Below are 27,507 nucleotides of genomic sequence, written 5' to 3' on the forward strand. Positions count from 1 at the left end.
TACCTTGTCTGAATGAAAAATCAGATAAGGAGAATCACAATGTAAGGCCGATAACTCAGAGACTCTTCGAGCCGAGGAAATAGCCATTAAAAACAGAACTTCCAAGATAACAGCTTGATATCAATGGAATGAAGGGGGTTCAAACGGAACACCTTGCAGAACGTTAAGAACTAAGTTTAAGCTCCACGGCGGAGCAACAGTTCTTAAACACAGGCTTAATCCTAGCCAAAGCCTGACAAAAAGCCTGAACGTCTGGAACTTCTGACAGACGTTTGTGTAAAAGGATAGACAGAGCTGAGATCTGTCATTTTAACGAACTAGCAGATAAGCCCTTTTCTAAACCTTCTTGTAGAAAAGACAATATCCTAGGAATCCTAACCTTACTCCATGAGTAACTCTTGGATTCGCACCAATATAAGTATTTACGCCATATTTTATGGTAAATTTTCCTGGTAACAGGTTTCCTAGCCTGTATTAAGGTATCAATCACTGACTCCGAGAATCCCCGCTTTGATAGAATCAAGCGTTCAATCTCCATGCAGTCAGCCTCAGAGAAATTAGATTTGGATGTTTGAAAGGACCCTGAATCAGGAGGTCCTGTCTCAGAGGCAGAGACCATGGTGGACAGGACGACATGTCCACTAGATCTGCATACCAGGTCCTGCGTGGCCACGCAGGCGCTATTAGAATCATCGATGCTCTCTCCTGTTTGATCCTGGCAATCAATCGAGGAAGCATCGGGAAGAGTGGAAACACATAAGCCATGTTGAAAACCCAAGGTGCTATCAGAGCATCTATCAGTACCGCTCCCGGGTCCCTGGACCTGGATCCGTAACAAGGAAGCTTGGCATTCTGGCGAGACGCCATGAGATCCAGATCTGGTTTGCCCCAACGATGAAGCAGTTGGGCAAACACCTCCGGATGAAGTTCCCACTCCCCCGGATGAAAAGTCTGGCGACTTAGGAAATCCGCCTCCCAGTTCTCCACGCCTGGGATGTGGATCGCTGACAGTTGGCAAGAGTGAGACTCTGCCCAGCGAATTATCTTTGAGACTTCCATCATCGCTAGGGAACTCCTTGTCCCTCCCTGATGGTTGATGTAAGCCACAGTCGTGATGTTGTCCGACTGAAACCTGATGAACCTCAGAGTTGCTAACTGAGGCCAAGCCAGAAGAGTATTGAAAACTGCTCTTAATTCCAGAATGTTTATTGGAAGGAGTCTCTCCTCCTGAGTCCATGATCCCTGAGCCTTCAGGGAATTCCAGACAGCGCCCCAACCTAGCAGGCTGGCGTCTGTTGTTACAATAGTCCAATCTGGCCTGCTGAAGGGCATCCCCCTGGACAGATGTGGCCGAGAAAGCCACCATAGAAGAGAATCTCTGGTCTCTTGATCCAGATTTAGCATAGGTGACAAATCTGAGTAATCCCCATTCCACTGACTTAGCATGCCACAATTGCAGCGGTCTGAGATGCAGGCGTGCAAAAGGTACTATGTCCATTGGCCGCTACCATTAAGCCGATTACCTCCATGCATTGAGCCACTGACGGGTGTTGAATGGAATGAAGGACACGGGCAAGCATTTAGAAGTTTTGATAACCTGTCCTCTGTCAGGTAAATTTTCATTTTTACGGAATCTATAGAAGTCCCTAAGAAGGAACTCTTGTTGAGTGGCAATAGAGAACTCTTTCTACGTTCACCTTCCACCCATGCGACCTTAGAAATGCCAGAACTAACTCTGTATGAGACTTGGCAGTTTGGAAACTTGACGCTTGTATTAGAATGTCGTCTAGGTACGGAGCTACCGCTATTCCTCGCTGGTCTTAGTACCGCCAGAAGAGAGCCCAGAACCTTTGGAAAGATTCTTGGAGCTGTAGCTAACCCGAAGGGAAGAGCTACAAACTGGTAATGCCTGTTTAGGAAGGCAAACCTTAGATACCGGTAATGATCCTTGTGAATCGGTATGTGAAGGTAAGGCATCCTTTAAATCCACTGTGGTCATGTACTGACCCTCTTGGATCATAGTAAGATGGTCCGAATAGTTTCCATTTTGAACGATGGAACTCTTAGGAATTTGTTTAGATCTTTAAGTCCAAGATTGGTCTGAAGGTTCCCTCTTTTTTGGGAACCACAAACAGATTTGAGTAAAACCCTTGTCCGTGTTCCGACCGCGGAACTGGGTGGATCACTCCCCATTAGTAAAAGGTCTTGTACACAGCGTAGAAACGCCTCTTTCTTTATCTGGTTTGCTGACAACCTTGAAGATGAAAATCTCCCTTTTGGAGGAGAAGCTTTGAAGTCCAGAAGATATCCCTGAGATATGATCTCTAACGGCCCAGGGATCCTGGACATCTCTTGCCCCAAGCCTGGGCGAAGAGAGAAAGTCTGCCCCCCACTAGATCCGTTTCCGGATCGGGGGCCCTCACTTCATGCTGTCTTAGGGGCAGCAGCAGGTTTTCTGGCCTGCTTGCCCTTGTTCCAGGACTGGTTAGGTTTCCAGCCCTGTCTGTAGCGAGCAACAGTTCCTTCCTGTCTTGGAGCGGAGGAAGTTGATGCTGCTCCTGTCTTGAAGTTACGAAAGGCACGAAAATTACACTGTTTAGCCCTTTGGTTTGGCCCTGTCTTGAGGCAGGGCATGGCCCTTACCTCCAGTAATGTCAGCGATAATTTCTTTCAAACCGGGGCCCGAATAATGTCTGCCCTTTGAAAGGGATTTAAGCAATTTAGATTTAGAAGTCACATCGGCTGACCAGGATTTAAGCCACAGCGCTCTACGCGCTTGAATGGCGAATCCGGAGTTCTTAGCCGTAAGTTTAGTTAAGTGTACTACGGCAATCAGAAATAAATGAATTAGCTAGCTTAAGGACTTTAGCTTGTCTATATCTCATCCAATGGAGCTGTTGCTAAGGGTCTCTTCCAGAGACTCAAACCAGAATGCCGCCCGCAGCCGTGACAGGCGCAATGCATGCAAGGGGTTGTAATATAAAACCTTGGCTGAACAAACATTTTCTTAGGTGAACCCTCTAACTTTTTATCCATTGGGTCTGAAAAAGCACAAGCTATCCTCCACCGGGATAGTGGTGCGCTTAGCCAGAGTAGAAACTGCTCCCTCCACCTTAGGGGACCGTTTGCCATAAGTCCCGTGTGGTGGCGTCTATTGGAAACATTTTTCTAAATATAGGAGGGGGTGAAAAGGCACACTGGGTCTATCCCACTCCTTGTTAACAATTTCTGTAAGCCTTTTAGGTATAGGAAAAACGTCAGTACAACGCCGGTACCAGCAAAATATTTATCCAGCCTACATATTTTCTCTGGAATTGCAACCGTGTTACAATCATTCAGAGCCGCTAATACCTCCCCTAATAATACACGGAGGTTCTCAAGCTTAAATTTAAAATTTGAAATGTCTGAGTCCAGTTTACTTGGATCAGATCCGTCACCCACAGAAATGAAGCTCTCCGTCCTCATGTTCTGCAAATTGTGACGCAGTATCAGGACATGGCTCTATTATTATCAGCGCACTCTGTTCTTACCCCAGAGTGATCGCGTTTACCCCCCCTAAATCTGGCAATTTAGATAGTACTTCAGTCATAACATTAGCCATGTCTTGCAAAGTGATTTGTATGGGCCGCCCTGATGTTACTTGGCGCCACAATATCACGCACCTCCTGAGCGGGAGGCGAAGGTACTGACACGTGAGGAGAGTTAGTCGGCATAACTTCCCCCTCGTTGTCTGGTGAAAATTTTCTTTACATGTACAGATTGGCTTTTATTTAAAGTAGCATCAATGCAATTAGTACACAAATTTCTATTGGGCTCCACATTGGCCTTTAAAACATAGTGAACAAAGAGATTCATCTGTGTCAGACATGTTTAAACAGACTAGCAATGAGACTAGCAAGCTTGGAAAATACTTTTCAAATAAATTTACAAGCAATATAAAAAAACGCTACTGTGCCTTTAAAAAGCACAAAAAACTATCACAGTTGAAATAACACTGAACCAAATTAGTTATAGCAACCAAATTTTCACAGTAAATGTATTAAGTTAGCAAAGGATTGCACCCACCAGCAAATGGATGATTAACCCCTTAATACCCAAAAACGGATAACAATTTAATATTAACGTTTTTATCACAGTCAAAACACACTCTCACAGGTCTGCTGTGAGTGATTACCTCCCTCAAAACTAGTTTTGGGAGACCCCTGGACTCTGTAGAGACGTCCTGGATCATGGAGGATGAAATAGGAAGACTGTGACTAAATTTTTACTGCGCAATAAAGCGCTAAAATAGGCCCTCCCACTCATATTACAACAGTGGGGGAAGCTCAGTAAACTGATTTTATTCAGAAACAAACGACAGCCATGTGGTAAAAATCATGCCCATAAAGTGTTATCACCAAGTACCTCAGAAAAAAAAACGATTTAACATGCCAGTAAACGTTTTAAAAATGAAATTATGAAATGTTATTAATAAGCCTGCTGCTAGTCGCTTTCACTGCAGTGTACGGCTCAAATATTACTTAAATATAGATAGTATTTTCTTAGTGAAATTCCATTCCCCAGAAATACCTCAGAGTATACATACATACATATCAGCCTGATACCAGTCGCTACTACCTGCATTTAAGGCTGCACTTACATTACATCGGTATTAGCAGTATTTTCTCAGTCAATTCCATTCCTTAGAAAATAATATACTGCAACATACCTCTCTTGCAGGTGAGCCCTGCCTGCTATCCCCTGTTCTGAAGTTACCCTCACTCCTCAGAATGGCCGAGAACAGCAAGTGGATCTTAGTTACGACCGCTAAGATCATACACAAACTCAGGTAGATTCTTCTTCTAATGCTGCCTGAGAAGAAACAACACACTCCGGTGCCGTTTTTTAAAATAACAAACTTTTGATTTGAAGAAATAAAAACTAAGTTTAACAACCACAGTCCTCTCACACGTCCTATCTATAGTTAGGTGCAAGAGAATGACTGGGTATGACGTAGAGGGGAGGAGCTATATAGCAGCTCTGCTTGGGTGATCCCTCTTGCACTTCCTGTTAGGGAGGAGATATAATCCCATAAGTAATGGATGACCCGTGGACTGACTACACTTAACAGGAGAATAAAGCAAATTAAATAATAGAAGTAAATTGGAAAGTTGTTTTTAAAATTGTATTCTCTATCTGAATCATGAAATAATTTTTTGGGGTTTAATGTCCCCTTTAAAGCTATGTTTTATTTATGCATCAAAAAATAATCACAGTATTGCAAAAGTTCATCATACAAATTACATTTTTTAAAAGCATTAAAATTAGTCATTTTGTTAGCAACTTGCATTGTTTAGCAGCCTAGGGACCCACCCCTTGAAAAGATGGCTACAAATTATAATGAAAAAACATTTTAATGTTCTAACAAATTTGTTTATCAACTTTACTGTAGTCTATTAGGGACGGACATAAATGAGCTTCTGACATATCAAACAACCACTGTGCTGAATGTAAGAGGATCAGGGTTACTCAGAGTGTACTGCAGCCTCTCTGGGGGCAGCAGAAATACTACAATTTCCAGATTTAAATTGCAGGAAAAGCAAACAAAATATATAATGAAAGTCGATTGTAAAGTTGTTGCAGTATACAAAATTAAACACATTTGCCTACAAGTGGAGCATTATTGTTATTGAGAGTCACGCAAATGATATAACGAAAACTGTCATTTCTAACGGCTACAGAACCGGATCCTGCCTGATGTAAAGTGAGGGAATTACAGTGCGCGTGATTGTAGCAACTTAGTAGACTCAGAGTTGGAAATCTTGTTATTGCCAAAACATAGTTTACAGTGTTAGTCCACTAAAGTGAAATGTGAAGAGTTGATGCCGCTTCTTCTACAAGATACTAATATCCAGCACTGTTAATCTTCATTCTAGAGGAAATCCTTGCAAAATTAAAGAAACAGGTTATTGTAGTTTTCGAAGAGATTTCAGCAATAAAGGAATCTCCATCTGCCCTTTATTTTGGCAGATATCCAAAAAATTCGAGGAAATTAATTTCCCTGCGCTATTTCGGTTTTTGTTTAGTTTTAAAAAAAAAAAATCGAATTGCCATTAATACATTTACAATAGTTTTTGTTAAACAAATGTAAATGTTTCAAAAACAGGTGAAAAGTTCACCTGTAGCTACATACAGTATTTACCCTAACTCGCTCTGAAGAGCGCGGGCCGATTTATCATCAGTCTGTACTACATGATCTGCTCATTCGGAGCTTGATCATTCGGCCCCATAGTGCGCTCTGCTTCCAGAACCTACACAAAGTTAGTGCAGGTCCTGGGGGGTCACGTGCACTAAGCCTCTTGTTTAGCACAGCCACGGACCTGGCAAGATGAGGATCAGGTTTAGCGCACTCTCCAGAACACGTTAAGGTATGTATAAAGCTTTTAAAATTATTTTAAAGAGAACGAATAAATACTGACTAAATTTCGTCAGTATTTTTTTATTTTCTTAAAAATTTTGCTGGTGCATTCATGATATTCAGTACGAATGTGCATTTGTCCGAAAACGAATCACTTCACTAGTAAGTGATAGATCTGCTATCATAGTATTAGTGATTTGCATTTGTTTAACAATGTAAATAAGGTTTCTAGATTCATAACAATGAAAGAAACCGCCCTTACTTGCAAAATCTAATAATTTGCACACAAAACAAAATCTGCACTCAAGCAAATAAGTTTACTCTCAACTTGTAATACAAGCAAACAGATGCTCGCTATATACTTGCTGTTCAATGTCATTAGAGCGCAATCACCACAAGATACCTCATGCTAAATAGTGCTCCAATTGTAACCTAGGCTTTTATGAGGGAATTATACTTTGACTTTACTGTCCCTTTAAGTCATAATAGAAAATAATTACATTTCAGGACTGTGAAACCATCACATTATAGATAAAAAAAAAGAATGATGGTAAACCAGCAGAAAAAAAGTCACTTATGGTTTGGATCACGATCATGAATTAATTAAAGACCCTTTGAAGTAAAATTTGAATAATCTCATGGTGCTTACACTCAGCAAAAGTTTTCAATAAGGGTTTTTGTGGGTTTTTTAATTTCTTTCACAAATGCTTTGATCTCTGTAAAAACCTATCATTAATATAAAAACACTGGATTTGCTTGTTTTAATTCTACTTCCTAACTAAATGACACTAACATAGTTAAATTGAACATTTGTTTTCATTTTGTAAAGAAACGTCTGCTAATATGCTTATGAGTTCAGAAAATAAACCATTGCAAATTTTATCTCACATCTTTTTATGATGACAATAAAGCTGAAACAGATACAAGAGAAAAAGCTAGTGGAAAGCCATGTAATGGGCTCAAAGCGCTCTAAGGGTTAAAGGGACATGAAACCCACATTTTTTCTTTCATGATTCAGAAAGAGCAAGCAATTTTAAACAACTTTCTAATGTACTTCTATTAACTAATTTGCTTCATTCTCTTTATATACTTTGCTGAAAAGCATATCTAGATAGGCTCAGTAGCTGCTGATTGGTTGCTGCACATAGATGCCTCGTATGATTGAATCACCCATGTGCATTGCTATTTCTTCAACAAAGGATAGCTAAATAATTAAGCAAATTAGATAATATAAGTAAATTGGAATGTTTTTTAAAATTGTATTCTCTACTTGAATCATGAAATTATTTTTTTGGGTTTAGTGTCCCTTTTAAGGCTGGGAAGGAGGAAGATAGGAGACAGGGAGTAGTTCCTTGGGTGGCAATAATGTTTAAGTGTAGGGGAGGGATATTATATGTTAATAAGGCCCTGTCAATGGTTTCTACTTCTCTTCTCCTTTTTGATTGAAGCTGCAGAAGTTTGCCCGACCTTCCTCCCTGGACTGTTGGATGGTTGGCTTAAGTGTTTTAGCCCATACTGCTCACTGTTAGTCTATACATGGGGGAAATATGGTTAGTCGATCTAGTGTTTGTAAGACTATGGTTGTAGTTTTTAGGTGTTCCCTTACTAGCTCATGGTGGTCATGGAGCCTATTGGGTGGAGTTTTTCTTTCTACACCCTTGCGGCAGGATGTCACAGCCTTGGGCTTTAGAGTTGGAGTTATAGCCAGGCTGATGGGAGGGGCGGAATGATTTAGGTGGGGCTGAAAGCACCTGTCCCCTATTTAGGTAGGCTAGAAGAGATCCAAAACCCCTAGTAACATCTCATTGGGTAGAGTTCAAATCTACTGTAGACCAGGTGGGACCTCTTACCTCTTGTGGTTCTGAGAGTTAGCATCTTAATTGCAGTCATCTTAGTTTACTTGTCGGTTTAGTTACATTTTATAAATAAAGGCGACAAGTGATGGTCTTGTATATCTTAATTTTGGGTATACAGGTACAAATACCCAAACTCGGAATTCCAAAATACAAACTTATTCTAAAATCCAAACTTTTAAAATACTATTTTCTCTGCCTGCAAGTCACAATCTTCTCTGCCTCTATATTTAGTTTGTTTTTGTGGTCTAAAATGCAAATAATAGTCTTTAATATTTATTTAAAACAACAACTATCTTTCTGATTACAGTACTGTACTATATTTCTGAAGGCATTATGTATACAAAAGTAGTAAATAATATAAAACTACCTTTAGCTTACATGTATAAACTGTATTATGACATGTAAATATTGCCTAAATGACATAAGATATTGTTGTTTACACTTAGTTCTATTCATTCTCTAAACTGTCCTATTTTAAAGATACAAATATTCCAAAATCCCAACTATTCTATCTATCTACCTGTTTGTGTTTCTATTGGGGTGATACTTAAGTGTGAGGTATCTCTTTAACTGGTAGCGATCTCAGTAAGCCGTTAACCCATTATATAATAAAGCAACTACAATAAGATCATTACATTTAGCACTGACTTTCATATTTAAATAGGTAGATTGTGTTGTGGGGGGATAGCAGATTAGGGGTTAATAGGTTAAATAGGTAGATTGCGTTGTGGGGGGGTGGTGGATTAGGGGTTAATAGTTTAAATAGGTAGATTACGTTGTGGGGGATGATGAATTAGGGGTTAATAGGTTAAATAGGTAGATTGCGTTGTGGGGGATGGCGGATTAGGAGTTAATACATTTTATTGTTAGTTGAGATGTGGGGGGATGGCGGATGGAGGGGTTAATACATTTTTTGTTAGTTGCGATGTGGGGGGATGGCAGTTTAGAGGTTAATACATTTTATTGTTAGTTGCGATGTGGGGGGATGGCGGTTTAGGGGTTAATAACTTTAATACATATTTTGCGATATGGGGGTTGGCGGATTAGGGGTAAATACATTTATTGCGGTGGGGGGATGGCGGTTGAGAGGTAGATATTGCACATGTGTTAGGTGTTTGCTTTTATCATAACAGTGTGCGACGGGTAAAATATACGCGCCACACTTGTATGCGGCAACGTATATATGAGATTGAGTGTAATTGTAGTGTAAGGTCGGGTTACCATTGTAACCAATTAATTTTCAAGAAATCCGGCATCGGGTGGAAGCGTTAACACAACGCTAACTTACACCTACACCAATAGGGCGACTGCACGCAATTCGCAAACTATTTTAATGGAAACCTGGTACTAAAATGGAGTTGTAAATTACTTTTAGCTGCCGGCAACTTCAGTAGCTTACGGCTCCATTTTTAACGGCTCAATGGAAACGAGCCCCTGGTTGTTATGTTAGTATATAAAGTGCAGTTGTTACCTAGTAAAACCCAATAAGGAAAACGTATTTAGCAGGTATGGCCCTGATAAGTCTGCAGTGTGCATTTCCTGCTCTGAAAATAAGAAAAGCCACACTTTTCAGAGCTAAATTACATGAAAAAGGAGCAAAATAAATAATGAAACTAAGTTGGAAAGTTGGTTTACAATGCATAACTGTGTATTTATTGATTTAATACTACATTAACATTGCACAAAAATAAACTCTACATTTATGCTCACTGTATTGACAAATTACTATAAAAGTCATGACTTACCTTAATTTGAATTGTCACTTTTTTCAGGTCATCATCTTGGTTTAGAGTTAGATCATCATCGTAGAAGATGGTTAGAGGTGAACATGTGCTGTGTAGATATTTTTCAAATTTGTACTTTCTCTTCTTGCTAAGATTTTCTTCTATTTGTAGCAACATGCTGGCTTGCTGCATGGCTGCGTTTGCAGTGGCGTTATCGTAAACCCTAGGAGAGAAGTTGCACAAGCTCATTATTCAGTAGTATTGTCTCCATCTTTAACAGTGGTATATTCCAAGAGGCCCATTTATCAAGCTCCGTATGGCGCTTGAGGGCCTGTGTTTCTGGCGAGTCTTCAGACTCGCCAGAAACAGCAGTTATGAAGCAGCGGTCTAAAGACCGCTGCTCCATAACCCTGTCCGCCTGCTCTGATGAGGCGGACAGGAATTGCCACTATTCAACCCGATCGAGTACGATCGGGTTGATGGCCGCGAGTCTTCAGGGGGCGGCGCTGCACCAGCAGCTCTTGTGAGCTGCTGGTGCAATGCTGAATATGGAGAGCGTATTGCTCTCCGCATTCAGCGAGGTCTTGCTGACCTGATCCGCACTGTCGGATTAGGTCCGCAAGACCTTTCTTAAATAGGCCTCCAAATCTTTAATAGAGCTTATCAAATAATTTGTCTACAAAAAAAATTTAAGTGGTGAATGTTATGGAAAAAAATTATTACAAAGATTAGAAAATACCCCAGGACAAAGCCGATACTAAGATGTTTGGGTTCCACGCCCCCACCCCAAAGAAATGATACACCCTGCAATTACTGCTTCTTAATATGTTCTAGTGGGGAGTTAAGTAGCTGTATATAGCTACTTTATCTATAATGACAGACAAAATATATTTCCATTTTCACATAAAATTCTTGACTGTTAATCCGTTTTATTATAACTAAAATATCTCTGCATGACATAAATTACCAAAGTGGCAGCTCTGCACAACAAAGCACAGAATGACCTCTTACACCAGTCCTAGACTGATACTATCACGTCTAACAGGAACATTTTCAAGCTGCAGGTAGATACGTTCTCAAGCAGAGAACCTGTCCACCTGCAATCACCTCTGCCCCCTGCTCCTGGAAACCAACAGGTCCTGTCAATCACCCCAAAGTTTGAGGTCAATTATCTGTGCCACCTAGGTTACAGACTCACTCTTGCAAGCCTGCACTACTTCTATAATCACATTTTCTTTGTTCTCTTGGTATTCTTAGTTGAAAGCTAAACCTAGGTAGGTTCATTTGCTAATTTCTAAGTCCTTGAAGGCTGCCTCTTATCTTAGTGCATTTTGACAGGTTATTTTTTTACAGCTAGACAGTTCTGCGTAACCAACACTGTTATATTAATAAACGTTTTACCTCTGTGATTACCTTGTATCTAACCCTCTGCAGACTGCCCCCTTATCTCAGTTCTTTTCACAGGCTTGCATTTTAGCCAGTCAGTGCTGATTCATAAACAACTCCACTGGAGTGAGCACAATGTTATCTATATGGCACACATGAACTAGCGCTGTCTAGCTGTGAAAAACAGACAAAATGCACTGAGATAAAAGGCAGCCTTCAAGGGTTTCAAAATAATCATATGAGCCCAACTAGGTTTAGCTTTCAACAAAGAATGCCAAGAGAACAAAATAAATTTTATGAAAAAAGTAAATTGGAAAGTTGCTCTACAAATTCACATTTGTACAACTCATTGTAATTTTATACTTGATAATACACAGCTTTCCCCCATTTATATAGTAACATGAGTACTTATAATACAAACTTACCATTAGTTTCTACAATTTCAGTCATTAGGCTACATTTACTATGGGTCAGACGGCCATGATTAACTACTGTGAATTATATCCACTGGACCTCGCTGCAAGCGTATGCTGTCCTCACTTAACACTGAACAAGCATTGCACCAGCAATGCTGGTACAATGCCACCCATGCTCACTGGTGGCCAATCGGATGCTAACATGAACTGTCAATCATCACGATCGTATCAAGTAAAAATGATTTCAATTCTTAAAGCCGCTGCAACTTAAGGGGACACTGAACCCAAATTTTTTTCTTTTGTAATTCAGAAAGAGCATGCAATTTTAAGCAACTTTCTAATTTACTCCTATTTTCAATTTTTCTTCGTTCTCTTGCTATCATTATTTGAAAAAGAAGACATCTAAACTTTTTTTTGGTTTCAGGACTCTGGACAGCACATTTTTATTGGTGGATGAATTTATCCACCAATCAGCAAGGACAACCCAGGTTGTTCACCAAAAATGGGCCGGCATCTAAACTTACATTCTTGCATTTCAAATAAAGATACCAAGAGAATGAAGAAAATTTGATAATAGGAGTAAATTAGAAAGTTGCTTAAAATTTCATGCTCAATCTGAATCACGAAAGAAAAATTTTGGTTACAGTGTCCCTTTAAAGGAACATGAAACCTACATTTTTTCTTTCATGATTCAGATAGAGAATACAATTTTAAACAACTTTCTAATTTACTTCTATTATCTAATATATATACATATATATATATATATATATGCAGCCAACAATCAACAGCTAGAACCTTGGTTCTCTGCTGCTCCTGAGCTTTGCTAGAAAAAGCTTTCAACAAAGGATAACAAGAGAAGGAAGCAAATTAAATAATAGAAGTCAATTGTAAAATTGTTTAAAATTGTATTCTCTATCTGAATCATGAAAGAAAACATTTGGGTTTCATGTCCCTTTAACAATCATTTCAGGTGAGCCTGAAACAAAGGGTCTCTGAAGCCGCAATCACTGCTTGGTAAATGGAGCCCGTTATGTCATCTTTATATATAACTCATATGATTATCTCGCAATCATGAAAGTAAAAATGATTGTGTAAGAAAATAACAAAAGCCATGTACAACTGTTACCTTTAATAACTAATAGTGGGCACTGAGTTCCCTTGGTCAGGGACATCCTAATCATGAGAATCACTATATGGGGCCCATTTATCAAGCTCCGGACGGAGCTTGAGGGCCGCTGCTCCATAACCTGTCCGTCTGCACGATCGAGTACGATTGGGTTGATTGACAATCCCCTGCTGGCGGCCGATTGGCCGTGAATCTGCAGAGGGCGGCGTTGCACCAGCAGCTCACAAGAGCTGCTGGTGCAATGCTGAATAGGGAGAGCGTATTGCTCTCCGCATTCAGCGAGGTCTGTCGGACCTGATCCGCACTGTCAGATCAGGTCCGACAGACCTTTGTTAAATAGGCCCCTATGAGTCATTTATAGCTTCTAACTCTAAATTGTCTAACTTTTGTAGTTGCAATAGGTTCATGATAAAATGATTTTTGTGATTTAGAGATAGCTAGTTATATATTGATTAAACAGAACAGTGTATGCGGAAAAGTGCAGCTACTTGAGTTGTCTGTACTTTACAAGCCAGAAGGATCATGTTCCTGTAAAGCCTAATCAATAGAGACAACAGAGCAGTCTATAACCATGATTTGATAATAGGAGTAAATTAGAAAGTTGCTTAAAATTGCATGCTCTATCTGAATCATGAAAGAAAAATTTTGGGTTTAGTGTCCCTTTAACCCTTTGAGTGCTAATGACGGCTCTGAGCCATCACAGAGTTTCCCACTCTGGTGCTAATGACGGCTCAGAGCCGTCATTAGCACTCTCCCATCTTGAGGGAGATCTGGGGGCTCCCACCCGCTCCTACCCCGGCGATTGTGCATGTAGAGTGACAGGCATCGCCGGGGCTTCCCGTTTTTGCGTGGTGACGTCACGCGCAATAACGTGATGACGTCACCGCGCAACTTTATTTATACTTAACAATGTTAAGTATAGGAGCAGGGGGCATGCTGCTTAGAAGCCTGTATCTCAGACATCTAAGCAGCTACAGACCCCCAAGACCCACCATTGGAAAGGTAATCGCCTAACCTTTCCAACAGTGTAAGTCTTGGGGGTCTGAAAAAAGTAAAAAAAAGTAAAAAAAAAATTTGTTAAAAAAATAAAAAAATAAAAACACCTTAAAAAAATCTTAGCACCCAGGTGGGAAAATGCTTAGCACTCAAAGGGTTAAAGTCCAAGCAAAGCAAATGTTAATGTTAAACCAATAATATTTGGCCTATTCTTGCGATAAATTACTTGGAAACCAAATGTGTGAGGTATTTCTAAAACCAGGGCAAAATAATCTATTTTGAGATATTTTTCTTTTTAGCTACACTAGTTTTGTGGAAATTGCTATAAAGAAAACTGCAACAAACACATATAGAGTGTCACAAGCATGCCCCTATACACATATAGAGTGTCACAAGCATGCCCCTATACACATATAGAGTGTCACAAGCATGCCCCTATACACATATAGAGTGTCACAAGCATGCCCCTATACACATATAGAGTGTCACAAGCATGCCCCTTTTGTCTGTTAAACAGTATATAATATGTATAGGTGCACAACAGAGCGGATAATTAAACAAAAATGCCAAAAGTGAGAAGAACCTTTCATTAAATCCATTTGGCTTCTTTTTTCAGTTGTATATGTAGCTTATACCTTTTGCTGCTGTAGCATAAGATGGCTGTCATGTGACCAAAAATACCGACCTTTATATTTGGAGCCATTAGGAAGAAGTTAATAAGGCAACTCCTAAGCATTTGCTGCCCACTTGGGCCCAGTAGTGTATTTGTGCTTAAAGGGGCATTGATGTTAACCAGACAATTTCAAATTGGAGCATCAGGAATGTCACTATGTAGGGACATAATCCCTACAATGTCAAGCTCCTTTGTTATCCAATACTTTATACCATCTACATTTAATTTAAAGGGACAGTCAAGTCCAAAAAAAACTTTCATGTTTCAAATAGGGCATGTAATTTTAAACAACTTTCCAATTTACTTTTATCACCAATTTTGCTTTGTTCTCTTGGTATTCTTAGTTGAAAGCTAAACCTAGGAGGTTCATATGCTAATTGAAGGCCGCCTCTAATCCAAATGCATTTTGATCATTTTTTACCACTAGAGGGCATTAGTTCACGTGTTTCATATAGATAACATTGAGCTCTTGCACATGAATTTACCATGGAGACAGCTCTGATTGGCTAAAATGCAAATCTGTCAAAAGCACTGAAATGAGCGGGCAGTCTGCTGAGGCTTAGATACAAGGTAATTACAGAGGTAAAACGTGTATAATTATAACTGTGTTGGTTATGCAAAACTGGGGAATTGGTAATTAAAGGATTATCTATCTTTTAAAACAACAAAAATTCTGGTGCTGACTGTCCCTTTAATGAACAGTATATTAGTGCATCATTGCTATTTTTCTCTTTTATCTGAGCTCTGAAAGTCGTGCATCATACAAGCCAGCTGAGCAAATATTGCCTTTTTTCCTTAGAAAAGCTCACATTGCTCTCTGTTTTCCATATTAAGCAAATCTCACCATCTCTTTAACCTCTTTCAAGAAATATCCACGGACGTGTCCATTACCAAGCGCACCTAGGACGTCACCACCCCGCGACTGCAGAGCGGGTCTAGTCGGCTTGTAGCACAGAGCTTCCCCACAACAAGGGTGCGTTTGGAATAATTATACTACGGAACACAGACACAGAGGGATATTAGGAGTGGAGATTGGGAGGCTAATAGCAGTCGGCTTTGATGTGAAAATTGGCTATGAGCATCTTGTGAGTGTTTACATATCGTTTGTGTTTGAAATAATAAATTGTTAATGCTACACTTGAGTCCGCGCTTCTCTTGCTCTTGTTTTTTGTAGTGTTCACTGTTGGGAACTTTGGAGTATACCCTTTTTTGGAGGAGCTGCGTGACTATATTGGTTTACAATTAACCTTTTACACATTTCAATATATGGACTCTTCTTTTGTAAGTACTGTCCTTTTGTACTGGACATTATACCTGCAGATATATGGACTTTATTATGTTTATTTTAAAATGTTTTTATGATGTTTATTGTTGTTTAATTTTTATTTGTGACACATATATATAATTAGGGTGAAATATTGACACTGTACACTTATAGTGCAGTGTGTATATCAAATTGTTTTAGTAATCTTTAGTAATTTATATAGCGCCCTGTTGTGTGTATCATTACACACGTTCTTTTAACAGTATATTAGTGCATCATTGCTATTTTTCCCTTTTATATGAGCTCTGAAAGTCGTGCATCATACAAGCCAGCTGAGCAAACATTGCCCTTTTTCCTTAGAAAAGCTCACATTGCTCTCTGATTTCCAAATTAAGCAAATCTCACCATCTCTTTAACCTCATGCTTTGCATAGACCATGGTGCACACATACAGTACAGGGAGTGCAGAATTATTAGGCAAATGAGTATTTTGACCACATCATCCTCTTTATGCATGTGGTCTTACTCCAAGCTGTATAGGCTCGAAAGCCTACTACCAATTAAGCATATTAGGTGATGTGCATCTCTGTAATGAGAAGGGGTGTGGTCTAATGACATCAACACCCTATATCAGGTGTGCATAATTATTAGGCAACTTCCTTTCCTTTGGCAAAATGGGTCAAAAGAAGGACTTGACAGGCTCAGAAAAGTCAAAAATAGTGAGATATCTTGCAGAGGGATGCAGCACTCTTAAAATTGCAAAGCTTCTGAAGCGTGATCATCGAACAATCAAGCGTTTCATTCAAAATAGTCAACAGGGTCGCAAGAAGCGTGTGGAAAAACCAAGGCGCAAAATAACTGCCCATGAACTGAGAAAAGTCAAGCGTGCAGCTGCCAAGATGCCACTTGCCACCAGTTTGGCCATATTTCAGAGCTGAGAGTGGTGTGGGATAAGCGCTCCAGCTAAGTAGAGCCAACCAGATTATTATGAAAAATAAAATGAAATAACAAGAGGAACTAATGATAATAAAAGAGAATTTTTATAGTGATTTAAGTAGATAACTAGTTAATGCATACAGAATATGTTAGCATATACTCAATTACATAAGATGCCGGCATCAGTAACAATCAAACATATTATTCATATTAAAAACAGAAAAATACAGCCGATATAAAATTTCTAAAAGGTTCCCTGAGTGTTTCTTAAAAATATATACGAATATGAATAAACTTGATAAAGGTAAATGACTCTTAGCACAGTGAAATTGGCTCGGCTAAATGTTACCAGTATTATTTTTAAGCAATGGAATATTTGGTCACAGTATTCAGTGGAGGCGTCTGATCTGTTCAGCCGTTAGGAGTAACTGTGAGTGATGGATCGGGAGGTGTGACGTCACGTCACCTGACTATTGTATTCCTCCAATCTCTGTGATATGCTTAAACACAACAAGTTTGAAATTTGTATCCAATTCTCAATTGTAACAAAGTGTACTTGTTTATGTGATGGTTAGTATCAATAATTGCAAGTGTCCAATGTCCAAAGAATCTGTCCAAATTTGAAAAAAAACGGTTTGTTTTATCAGCAGCTCTGAATCCTATGGAGTGTTGATCCGTTTGGTTTTATATCCGTTCTGAAATGTGAAACTTGTCCTTATCCGAAGAAGCTCCTAAGCACTTGGTTTTTAGTGTATATTAGGGCTATGATGGGAGCAAAGGAAGAAACAAGGGGGCACACAGGAATTATTCATACATCGATCTCAGTGTTGATTCAAGGAGATAGAAATGAACCTGTTTTTGTGCCAGTAAAACAATTTAGCAGTTCAATAGCCTTAGTATATAATTGGTTACACACAGGAATTACTCATATGTCCTCCCTCTATATTAATCTTTATCAAGACTTGATAAAGGCAGCTAACACTGCCGAAACGCGTAGGATTTGCTTACTCCTGTCAATTCAGAATTTTATTACTGGTAGTGTTACACTCCACAGGTTCATCCCTATCTCTATGATTAATATAGAGGGAGGACATATGAGTAATTCCTGTGTGTAACCAATTATATACTAAGGCTATTGAACTGCTAAATTGTTTTACTGGCACAAAAACAGGTTCATTTCTATCTCCTTGAATCAACACTGAGATCGATGTATGAATAATTCCTGTGTGCCCCCTTGTTTCTTCCTTTGCTCCCATCATAGCCCTAATATACACTAAAAACCAAGTGCTTAGGAGCTTCTTCGGATAAGGACAAGTTTCACATTTCAGAACGGATATAAAACCAAACGGATCAACACTCCATAGGATTCAGAGCTGCTGATAAAACAAACCGTTTTTTTTCAAATTTGGACAGATTCTTTGGACATTGGACACTTGCAAGTATTGATACTAACCATCACATAAACAAGTACACTTTGTTACAATTGAGAATTGGATACAAATTTCAAACTTGTTGTGTTTAAGCATATCACAGAGATTGGAGGAATACAATAGTCAGGTGACGTGACGTCACACCTCCCGATCCATCACTCACAGTTACTCCTAACGGCTGAACAGATCAGACGCCTCCACTGAATACTGTGACCAAATATTCCATTGCTTAAAAACAATACTGGTAACATTTAGCCGAGCCAATTTCACTGTGCTAAGAGTCATTTACCTTTATCAAGTTTATTCATATTCGTATATATTTTTAAGAAACACTCAGGGAACCTTTTAGAAATTTTATATCGGCTGTATTTTTCTGTTTTTAATATGATTAATATGTTTGATTGTTACTGACGCCGGCATCTTATGTAATTGAGTATATGCTAACATATTCTGTATGCATTAACTAGTTATCTACTTAAATCACTATAAAAATTCTCTTTTATTATCATTAGTTCCTCTTGTTATTTCATTTTATTTTTCATAATAATCTGGTTGGCTCTACTTAGCTGGAGCGCTTATCCCACACCACTCTCACCTCTTTATCGTATAGTCTGTAATTGGAGATTTTATCAGACCATATTAGGGATTCAAGCACAGAAACCTTTTTCCTGATTAGCACTCACACCACCCTTTGTTTGCATATTTCAGAGCTGCAACATCACTGGAGTGCCCAAAAGCACAAGGTGTGCAATACTCAGAGACATGGCCAAGGTAAGAAAGGCTGAAAGACGACCACCACTGAACAAGACACACAAGCTGAAACGTCAAGACTGGGCCAAGAAATATCTCAAGACTGATTTTTCTAAGGTTTTATGGACTGATGAAATGAGAGTGAGTCTTGATGGGCCAGATGGATGGGCCCGTGGCTGGATTGGTAAAGGGCAGAGAGCTCCAGTCCGACTCAGACGCCAGCAAGGTGGAGGTGGAGTACTGGTTTGGGCTGGTATCATCAAAGATGAGCTTGTGGGGCCTTTTCGGGTTGAGGATGGAGTCAAGCTCAACTCCCAGTCCTACTGCCAGTTTCTGGAAGACACCTTCTTCAAGCAGTGGTACAGGAAGAAGTCTGCATCCTTCAAGAAAAACATGATTTTCATGCAGGACAATGCTCCATCACACGCGTCCAAGTACTCCACAGCGTGGCTGGCAAGAAAGGGTATAAAAGAAGAAAATCTAATGACATGGCCTCCTTGTTCACCTGATCTGAACCCCATTGAGAATCTGTGGTCCATCATCAAATGTGAGATTTACATGGAGGGAAAACAGTACACCTCTCTGAACAGCGCCTGGGAGGCTGTGGTTGCTGCTGCACGCAATGTTGATGGTGAACAGATCAAAACACTGACAGTATCCATGGATGGCAGGCTTTTGAGTGTCCTTGCAAAGAAAGGTGGCTATATTGGTCACTGATTTGTTTTTGTTTTGTTTTTGAATGTCAGAAATGTATATTTGTGAATGTTGAGATGTTATATTGGTTTCACTGGTAAAAATAAATAATTGAAATGGGTATATATTTCTTTTTTGTTAAGTTGCCTAATAATTATGCACAGTAATAGTCACCTGCACACACAGATATGCCCCTAAAATAGCTATAACTAAAAACAAACTAAAAACTACTTCCAAAACTATTCAGCTTTGATATTAATGAGTTTTTTGGGTTCATTGAGAACATGGTTGTTGTTCAATAATAAAATTAATCCTCAAAAATACAACTTGCCTAATAATTCTGCACTCCCTGTATTTTCAAAAAAAGAAATAGACAGATTGCAGAGACAAATAATATCAATTATATCTTAGCACCATTCTCCACTGATAGAAAAATACATTATTGTCCAACACAAACATATATCGCAAACACAGTTATAAAAAAAGAGAAAGCAGAAAATCAATGTGATGCATTTAGGATGATGGTTAGGAGAATCACATAAAATGTCCACATGTGCAACTCTCCCCTGCTCCAGACCCAGTTAAGCGGGTATTGTCTGGGCAGGATATTTTATTTAAAATTTGTGCAATCATTTTTTTAAAATATATTTTTATTAGATAGGGGTATTATGACTGTAACTGTACGTTGTAATGTATTTTTTATGTGTTATGCAACACTTTTCTGTTTAACAAATAGAGCTTTGAGGATACACTATACCGGCACCCAAGTGATCACGTTTACTTTCAACTTGTAATAAGAGCACTACAACCGTCACACACAAATTTAGTTAAAATATTTGGGAAGTAGTAATTCCCATGCTGGTGTTTACTCTGTACAATTTGGAAACACACACACAAACACATACATACACACACACACACACACACACACACATATACACACAAACACACAGACACATATACACACACACTTATACTTACACACACACACACACACACACACACAGATCTAAGGGCGTGCTATCCAGACGCACATTAACTTCAATTGCTCTCAAGCGATCGCGTTTACTTTCAATTTGTAATACGAGCTCTGGCGTAACTGTTAGTGTGCCACTCGTAATCTAGCCCAAAGTATTTAGTTGAAATATTTGGGAAGTAGTAATTCCCATGTTGGTGTTTACAATGTATGGAAACACACACATATATACACACACACATATGCACATACACACACATATACACTAACACACACAAACACATATACACACATACACACAATATCACTTTATTTGCATTCAATATGGTATCTTTTGGACATTTTCTGTATTTCTGCATACAAAAGTGGCCTTGTAAAAGTGCTTGATCCACAGAAAAAAACACATTTATGAGGCAGCAAACAGAAACGTCTCTGATACTGACTGAAATACAAGGACTGCAAGAGAATAAAATGGTTTCAGAACACGGGTGTAATAAGGTTCTGCATTTTACTGACTGGTTTAAATGAGGAATAAATTCCATTTGTTAAGAAGGAATAAATAAAAATTGTGTATGTAATTTACTTTTTTTCTATAAACCTGCCTCTAAAGATTTCCTATTACAGGGGAAGAAGGTATTATATATATATATATATATATATATATATATATATATATATATATATATATATATATATATATATATATATATATATATATATATATATATATACACAGCAGTAGCCAATCACAAAATGGTCACCCAATCTAAGGGGCCTATAAACAATCATGACATATATAGAAAATACCTCCAAGCATAACAAGAACCACTTTATTCCTTCACACACATAAAAATCAAATGATAAAATATCAAATAATCAAAGCATAGACGCCCAGATTGGAGTTCATTCTCATCACATAAACAATGAGATGGGGATTGTGATAACTTTAATCTATCATGGATATCTGTGTATGAAGACGATGAGGATTTCCCTATCAAACATTGCTCTCTAAAACGCAAGTCTATTTTTTACCCCATGCATACCCAAACTGAATACATTAAGATATTTAATAGATTGGTCTGCCAGGATATAGAGTCCTTGTCTAAAATACCCAATTTTCAATCCCAGTATTGTAGAGATAATCTCTCCAAAGAAGAGAGGTTAGCCTTTAAAGCTTTAAGTGAAACTTCTGATATTATGTTCAGGGCTGCGGACAAAGGTGGAGGCATTGTTGTTCAGAACAGGGGGGATTATTTAAATGAGGCATAGCGACACTGACACATTTATTATTAATATTTAATCCCACTGAAAAATACAAAAAGGAATTATTTATGTTTTTATCTGAGGCCAAATCTTTAAATATTTTAAATATGGATGAATTTAAATTTTTATATGAGATTGCACCTAAAATAGCAAACTTTTATCATTTGCCTAAGGTTCACAAGGATCCTTTGAACCCACCTGCCAGGCCTATTGTCTCTGGGATAGGCTCTCTCTGTGACAATTTATCCAAATATATTGATTCTTTTTTGCAACCTTTGGTTACATGTACTAGAGCCTATCTCAGAGACACAATAGACGTTATCAACAAAATGCAAGGTTTTACCTGGGCTCAAGATTATATTTGGATCACTTGTGACGCCGCGGCTCTTTACACTAGCATACCCCACGAACAAGGAGTATTAGCTGTTAAAAATATTCTTGAAAAGAGTAATTTATCAAGATTACAAATTCAATTTATTTTAGATGCTATCATATTTATTTTCTGTTTGAGGGCATCTATTGCAAACAGGTTCAAGGCACTGCAATGGGGACTACATTTGCCCTATCGTATGCCAATTTATATATGTCTCAGTTTGAAGATATTAGGATCTGGAATAATAATCCTTACATTAATAATATAATCAAATATTATTGTTTTATCGACAATATTGTGTTAATATGGCAGGGTCCCATGGATAAAATTAATGATTTTATGACGTATATTAATGGTAACACCTATAATCTAAAGTTCACTTGTGAAAGTTCTCCTGTGTCAATTACTATTTTGGACCTTACTTTATAACATGATACAGGTACTAACACTGTATCCGTTAAGAATTTCCGTAAACCCACAGATAGAAACAGCCTACTTAATGCTAAGAGTGGCCATCTTAAACGATGGAAAACAAATATTCCACTAGGGCAGTATCAGAGGATTAGGCGCAATTGTACGAACATAAAAGATTAGCTATGATCCTAACAGACACATTTTTATAAAAGGGATATAGTTCCGATCTCTTAGAGGACACTAGGAAGAAGGTTGCTTATATGGATAGGTCACAGCTTTTGAATAATTTGTCCATAAAAACTAAATCAGAGAAACATCAAAAAGGAAATGATCTTAAAGTGAAAGTAAATCCTAGCGTTTTACAAACACCAGGATTTACTATTGAAACAAATAAAGGGCACTTTCATTCATGAAGTATAAGATACTTCATGTAGAAAGCTCCTTTATTTGATTCAATCGATCACCGCTCTTAGCTCCTACAGCAGAGCACGGCTAAAAAAAAATTTGGCTAAGAGGTGACGTTTTCACCTCCTACCCAATAGCCGTGCAGTAATTCCGGCTCCCATGGGCGCCAAGCCGGATTTACCGCACGGCTATTGGCTAAAAGGTGAAAACGTCACCTCTTAGCCAAAAAATTTTTTAGCCGTGGGCTGCTGTAGCAGCTAAAAATGGCTATCGATTGAATCAAATAAAGGAGCTTTCTACATGAAGTATCTTATACTTCATGAATGAAAGTGCCCTTTATTTGTTTCAATAGTAGATCCTAGCGTTTGTAAAACGCTAGGATTTACTTTCACTTTATGTTTGTAACTAGGTATAATAATCAACACTACAAAATAAAAAATATCTTGAGCAAATACTGGAAGGTATTGAAACTAGATCCAGTGTTGGATAAAATACTAGGAGACAAACCTGAAGTGATTTTTAGAAAAAATAAAGATATCAAAAATAGTTTTGCCCCCACAAAACTTAGACAGCCTTCTAAAATAGGAAATTTGGTGAATGGTGTGGAGCTTCTGTGGGCTTATTTCCTTGTAAACAGAAAGACTGTATTATGTGTAAGCGCATAGATAACAATAACACCTCTTTTTCCAACTTTGATGGAAGTAGATTCTTTAAGTGCAAAAGTTGATGCACTTGTCATACAACATATGTTGTATATCAGTTAACCTGTACATGTGGCAAGATTTACATCGGTAGAACCAAAAGAAAAATCAAATACAGGTTGAGGGAACACATTAAAAATATTGAAACAGGTTTTGACAATCACAGTGTATCCTTTCACTTTAAAATATGCCATAATCAGAATCCCCAAGATCTCAGCATTAGAATTGTAGAATGGGTTGCCCCCAATAAATGGGATACTAATAGACTGTTAAGGCTTAGACAAAGGAAAACTTTTTAGATTAAAACCCTTGACTGTCTTGAACCTAAAGGGTTAAAGGGACAGTAAACCCACATTTTTTTCTTTCATGATTCAGATAGAGAATGCAATTTTAAGCAACTTTCTAATTTACTCCTATTATCAATTTTTCTTTGTTCTTTTGCTAGCTTTATTTAAAAAGCAGGAATGGGATCCATAGGAGCCGGCCCATTTTTGGTTGAGAACCTGGGTTATGCTTGCTTATTGGTGGGTAAATGTAATCCTCCAATAAGCAAGCGCTATCCATGGTGCTGAACCTAAAATGGGCTGGCTGCTAAGATTTACATTCCTGCTGTTAAAATAAAGCAAGAGAACGAAGAAAAGTTGTTAATAGGAGTAAATTAGAAAGTTGCTTAAAATGTCATGCTCTATCTGAATCATGAAATAAAAAAATTGGGTTCAGTGTCACTTTAAATATTGAATTAGATATCCAAGCTTTTTTATAGTGTTTTTTAGTGTGTTACATACATGAATTGTCAATAGATTATATACTGATTTTATTTATTCATTCTTAATTATTGTTTTAAAGATTCTTTTCATTCAAATTGTATAAATTGTGTATGAGTGTCTTTATACATTTGTGCATTTTTAGATTGTATATATATATATATATATATATATATATATATATGCATCTGAGTAATTTATTCTTGTATCAAATATGTATTTTATATATTTTTATTATGCACTCTATTTAATTGATATGAATATTATATGTTTTTATATTGCATTATATTGCATTTTTTGGAGGCTGTTCTTTCTTCTTTCACTACCCTTTATAAGGAGTACTATGTCTACCTTACACCATTCCTGAAAAAGTCCCGTCGATCGGGACGAAACGCGTAGAAGTTATTGGTTGATGTCCTGTGACCCTGTGAGGCCTCCATAGATCCTCATTAAATTGAGGATTGGATTGGTTGTAGCTGAGGGTGTGCTTTTTCCAGCAATCTGTAGCAGGCTTATTTGATTCCAGGGCGGCTAAGTGAACTCTTTTGCCCATTTGGTTTGGATTCCTACTACAGGAAGCTCAACATCAGCATACCGCCCATGGGATTGCTTGTGACTGTGAATCTGGAGTCGAGTCGGGACGTTCTTTGGAATAAGTGCCTTTGTATCTTTTGTGATGTGCAGTTTTTAATCATCCATCTTGTGAGTTGCCATTATAACGTGTGCAGTATTATTAAATTTAGTATCCTACACTTGAAACTTGTCTGTGCTTCTCTCCTTGCATTTATAAATAAAATATATTAGTATCCTACCTGAAATGATCTCGCAACCAATCCTAAAATAACTCCCTATGATCCAATGTGTTATAATGAGCATCCTGAATTGTCTCCACCTATCCACACACACCAAAACAGGGTCACGTGTTAGTGGGGTAGGGTGGATGTTCCTCATAGCCAATGAACTGACAAATACCCATCCATTTCTTCAACCAAAAAAAAGGAGCACTCTGACACCATCTGGATAAAAAGAAAAAAATAACTTATTTCTTCAAAAGTAAAAATCCATACAAGAAAAGGATCCACACAGAGATAGTGGGGATGAAGAGAGGAGCTTACTCCTCAGCTGACTGCCACTGACGTGTTTCGGCTATCCCAGCCATAATCGTACTTGCAGGCAAAAGTCTACGCAAAACTTTTAAACACCTGCTGGTGCTATAATTGGTTAAAACCACAAGCCAGGAGTAAACCCTTAATCTCCACCCCTGACCATAGGGATTTACATAGATAAAAAACATATATATATATATATATATATATATATATATATATATATATATATATATATATATATATATATATATATATATACTTAAATGTGACACAATCTAATACATATGTGAAGTATTCTAAGCACACAACTGACAGTATAACGGAATAAATATTTATGTACAATTTATACAAACACCTAGCATACTTGTAATGCTTTATCTATGGCATTCAGCACAAAGTTATTAATTTAAATGCATGAATACAATGTTTAATACAAATACAACTTCATGTTCATTAGTCATTGTATGCCATTCACATTTTCTATACCTAACAAAAACATTTTTTATAAACTCTATGCTAGGATTTTCAGAAATAGTATGTGAATATATTGATATTTAAACCTTGAAAAATGAACCTTAGGACAGTGGGTAAATGCGCTGTCTGGCAATTTATTTAGATGATGACATTTCCTCGGAAAAGATAATCCCTATTTGTACCTATGTATATAAATTTCCCTGGTGCTCATGACCATAAAAAAGGGGAGGGGGGAGGGAGGGAGGGGGGAAGGGGGGAGGGAGGGAGGGGGGAAGGAGGGAGGGAGAGGGGGGAGGGAGGGAGGGAGAGGGGGGAGGGAGGGAGGGAGGGAGAGGGGGGAAGGAGGGAGGGAGAGGGGGGAGGGAGGGGTTTAGGAGGAGGTGGTGGGCAAATTTACATATTCAATTTTGTGTTTGTCTAAGTATTCCTATTTATCCTTTGTTAACCCTTTAAGGACACAGCTTTCAGTTTGCTCAATTGTTTTATGACGGAAAAATTCCGTCATATGTCCTTAAGAGGTTAATGCCTTATTCAGACTATTGTTTTCATGGTATACACAGACCCAGGCTAATTATTCCCAGAGGTTGATCACATCATATTCACAATTAAATCCATCTGGTACTCTAGTCCTGAGCCTGTGTATCCAAAAAAACCTTCTTTCATGCCCAAAAGTTTATCCCCCCCCCCTCCTCTCTCCTTGCACCTCACAATTTCAATAATTAGCCTTTTTATTGTGCACCATAGTTAATTTTCCTAGTTTTATACCGGAAAGGTGCTCACACATTCTTTGTCTTATTTCCCTACTTGTGAGCCCCACATACTGTTTCTCACATTGGATGCATGTAAAGAGGTACACAACATAAACCACCCTACAATTTAAACAGGAGAAATGTCTGAATCTCCCCAGTGACCGTGCTCATAAAGTCTTCCCCAATCTGCATGTAGTCACAAGCATAGCTGCATCTATAGGTGCCCTTAAATCACAGCCAAGATGAATCATTGGTTGTTTTTAGTTTCAGTTGGGTAGGGGCTACCATGTTCCCTATATATTTAACTCTCTTAAATGTATACCTACACCCCTTAGCAACCACATCCACCAGGCCATCATCAGCTTTCAGCATTGAAAAATGTTTCCGTATTATATTACAGACTTGGTGGAACTGGTTGCTATATTGGGTGATGAAAGAGACCCCCTCAAACCTCTCTTTTTCAGTTACTCTTAGTCTTAAATAGACCTCTCTGTTAGTGGCTGCCACTTGATTCCACATCCCTTCTCCTATAACCTCTGCTGCAAAACCTCTCCTCCAAATCATTTTATGCTTTTCAAATTCTTTATCCCTAGTGCAATTTCTGCGTAGTCTAATAAATTGTCCTTTTAC

General features: G+C 38.3%; 1 protein-coding gene across 1 annotated transcript in view; it reads right to left on the reverse strand.

The window, feature by feature from the left end:
• Positions 1-27,507, reverse strand: part of LOC128661719 (transient receptor potential cation channel subfamily V member 6) — a 286,517-nt gene that overhangs the window by 71,577 nt on the left and 187,433 nt on the right. Inside the window, exon 17 of the mRNA XM_053715942.1 lies at positions 9,999-10,200. Coding sequence (XP_053571917.1) covers positions 9,999-10,200 — 202 coding nt within the window. The remainder of the gene's footprint in view (positions 1-9,998; positions 10,201-27,507) is intronic.

Source organism: Bombina bombina, chromosome 5 (assembly GCF_027579735.1).
Source record: "Bombina bombina isolate aBomBom1 chromosome 5, aBomBom1.pri, whole genome shotgun sequence".
NCBI classification, from domain to species: Eukaryota; Metazoa; Chordata; class Amphibia; order Anura; family Bombinatoridae; genus Bombina; species Bombina bombina.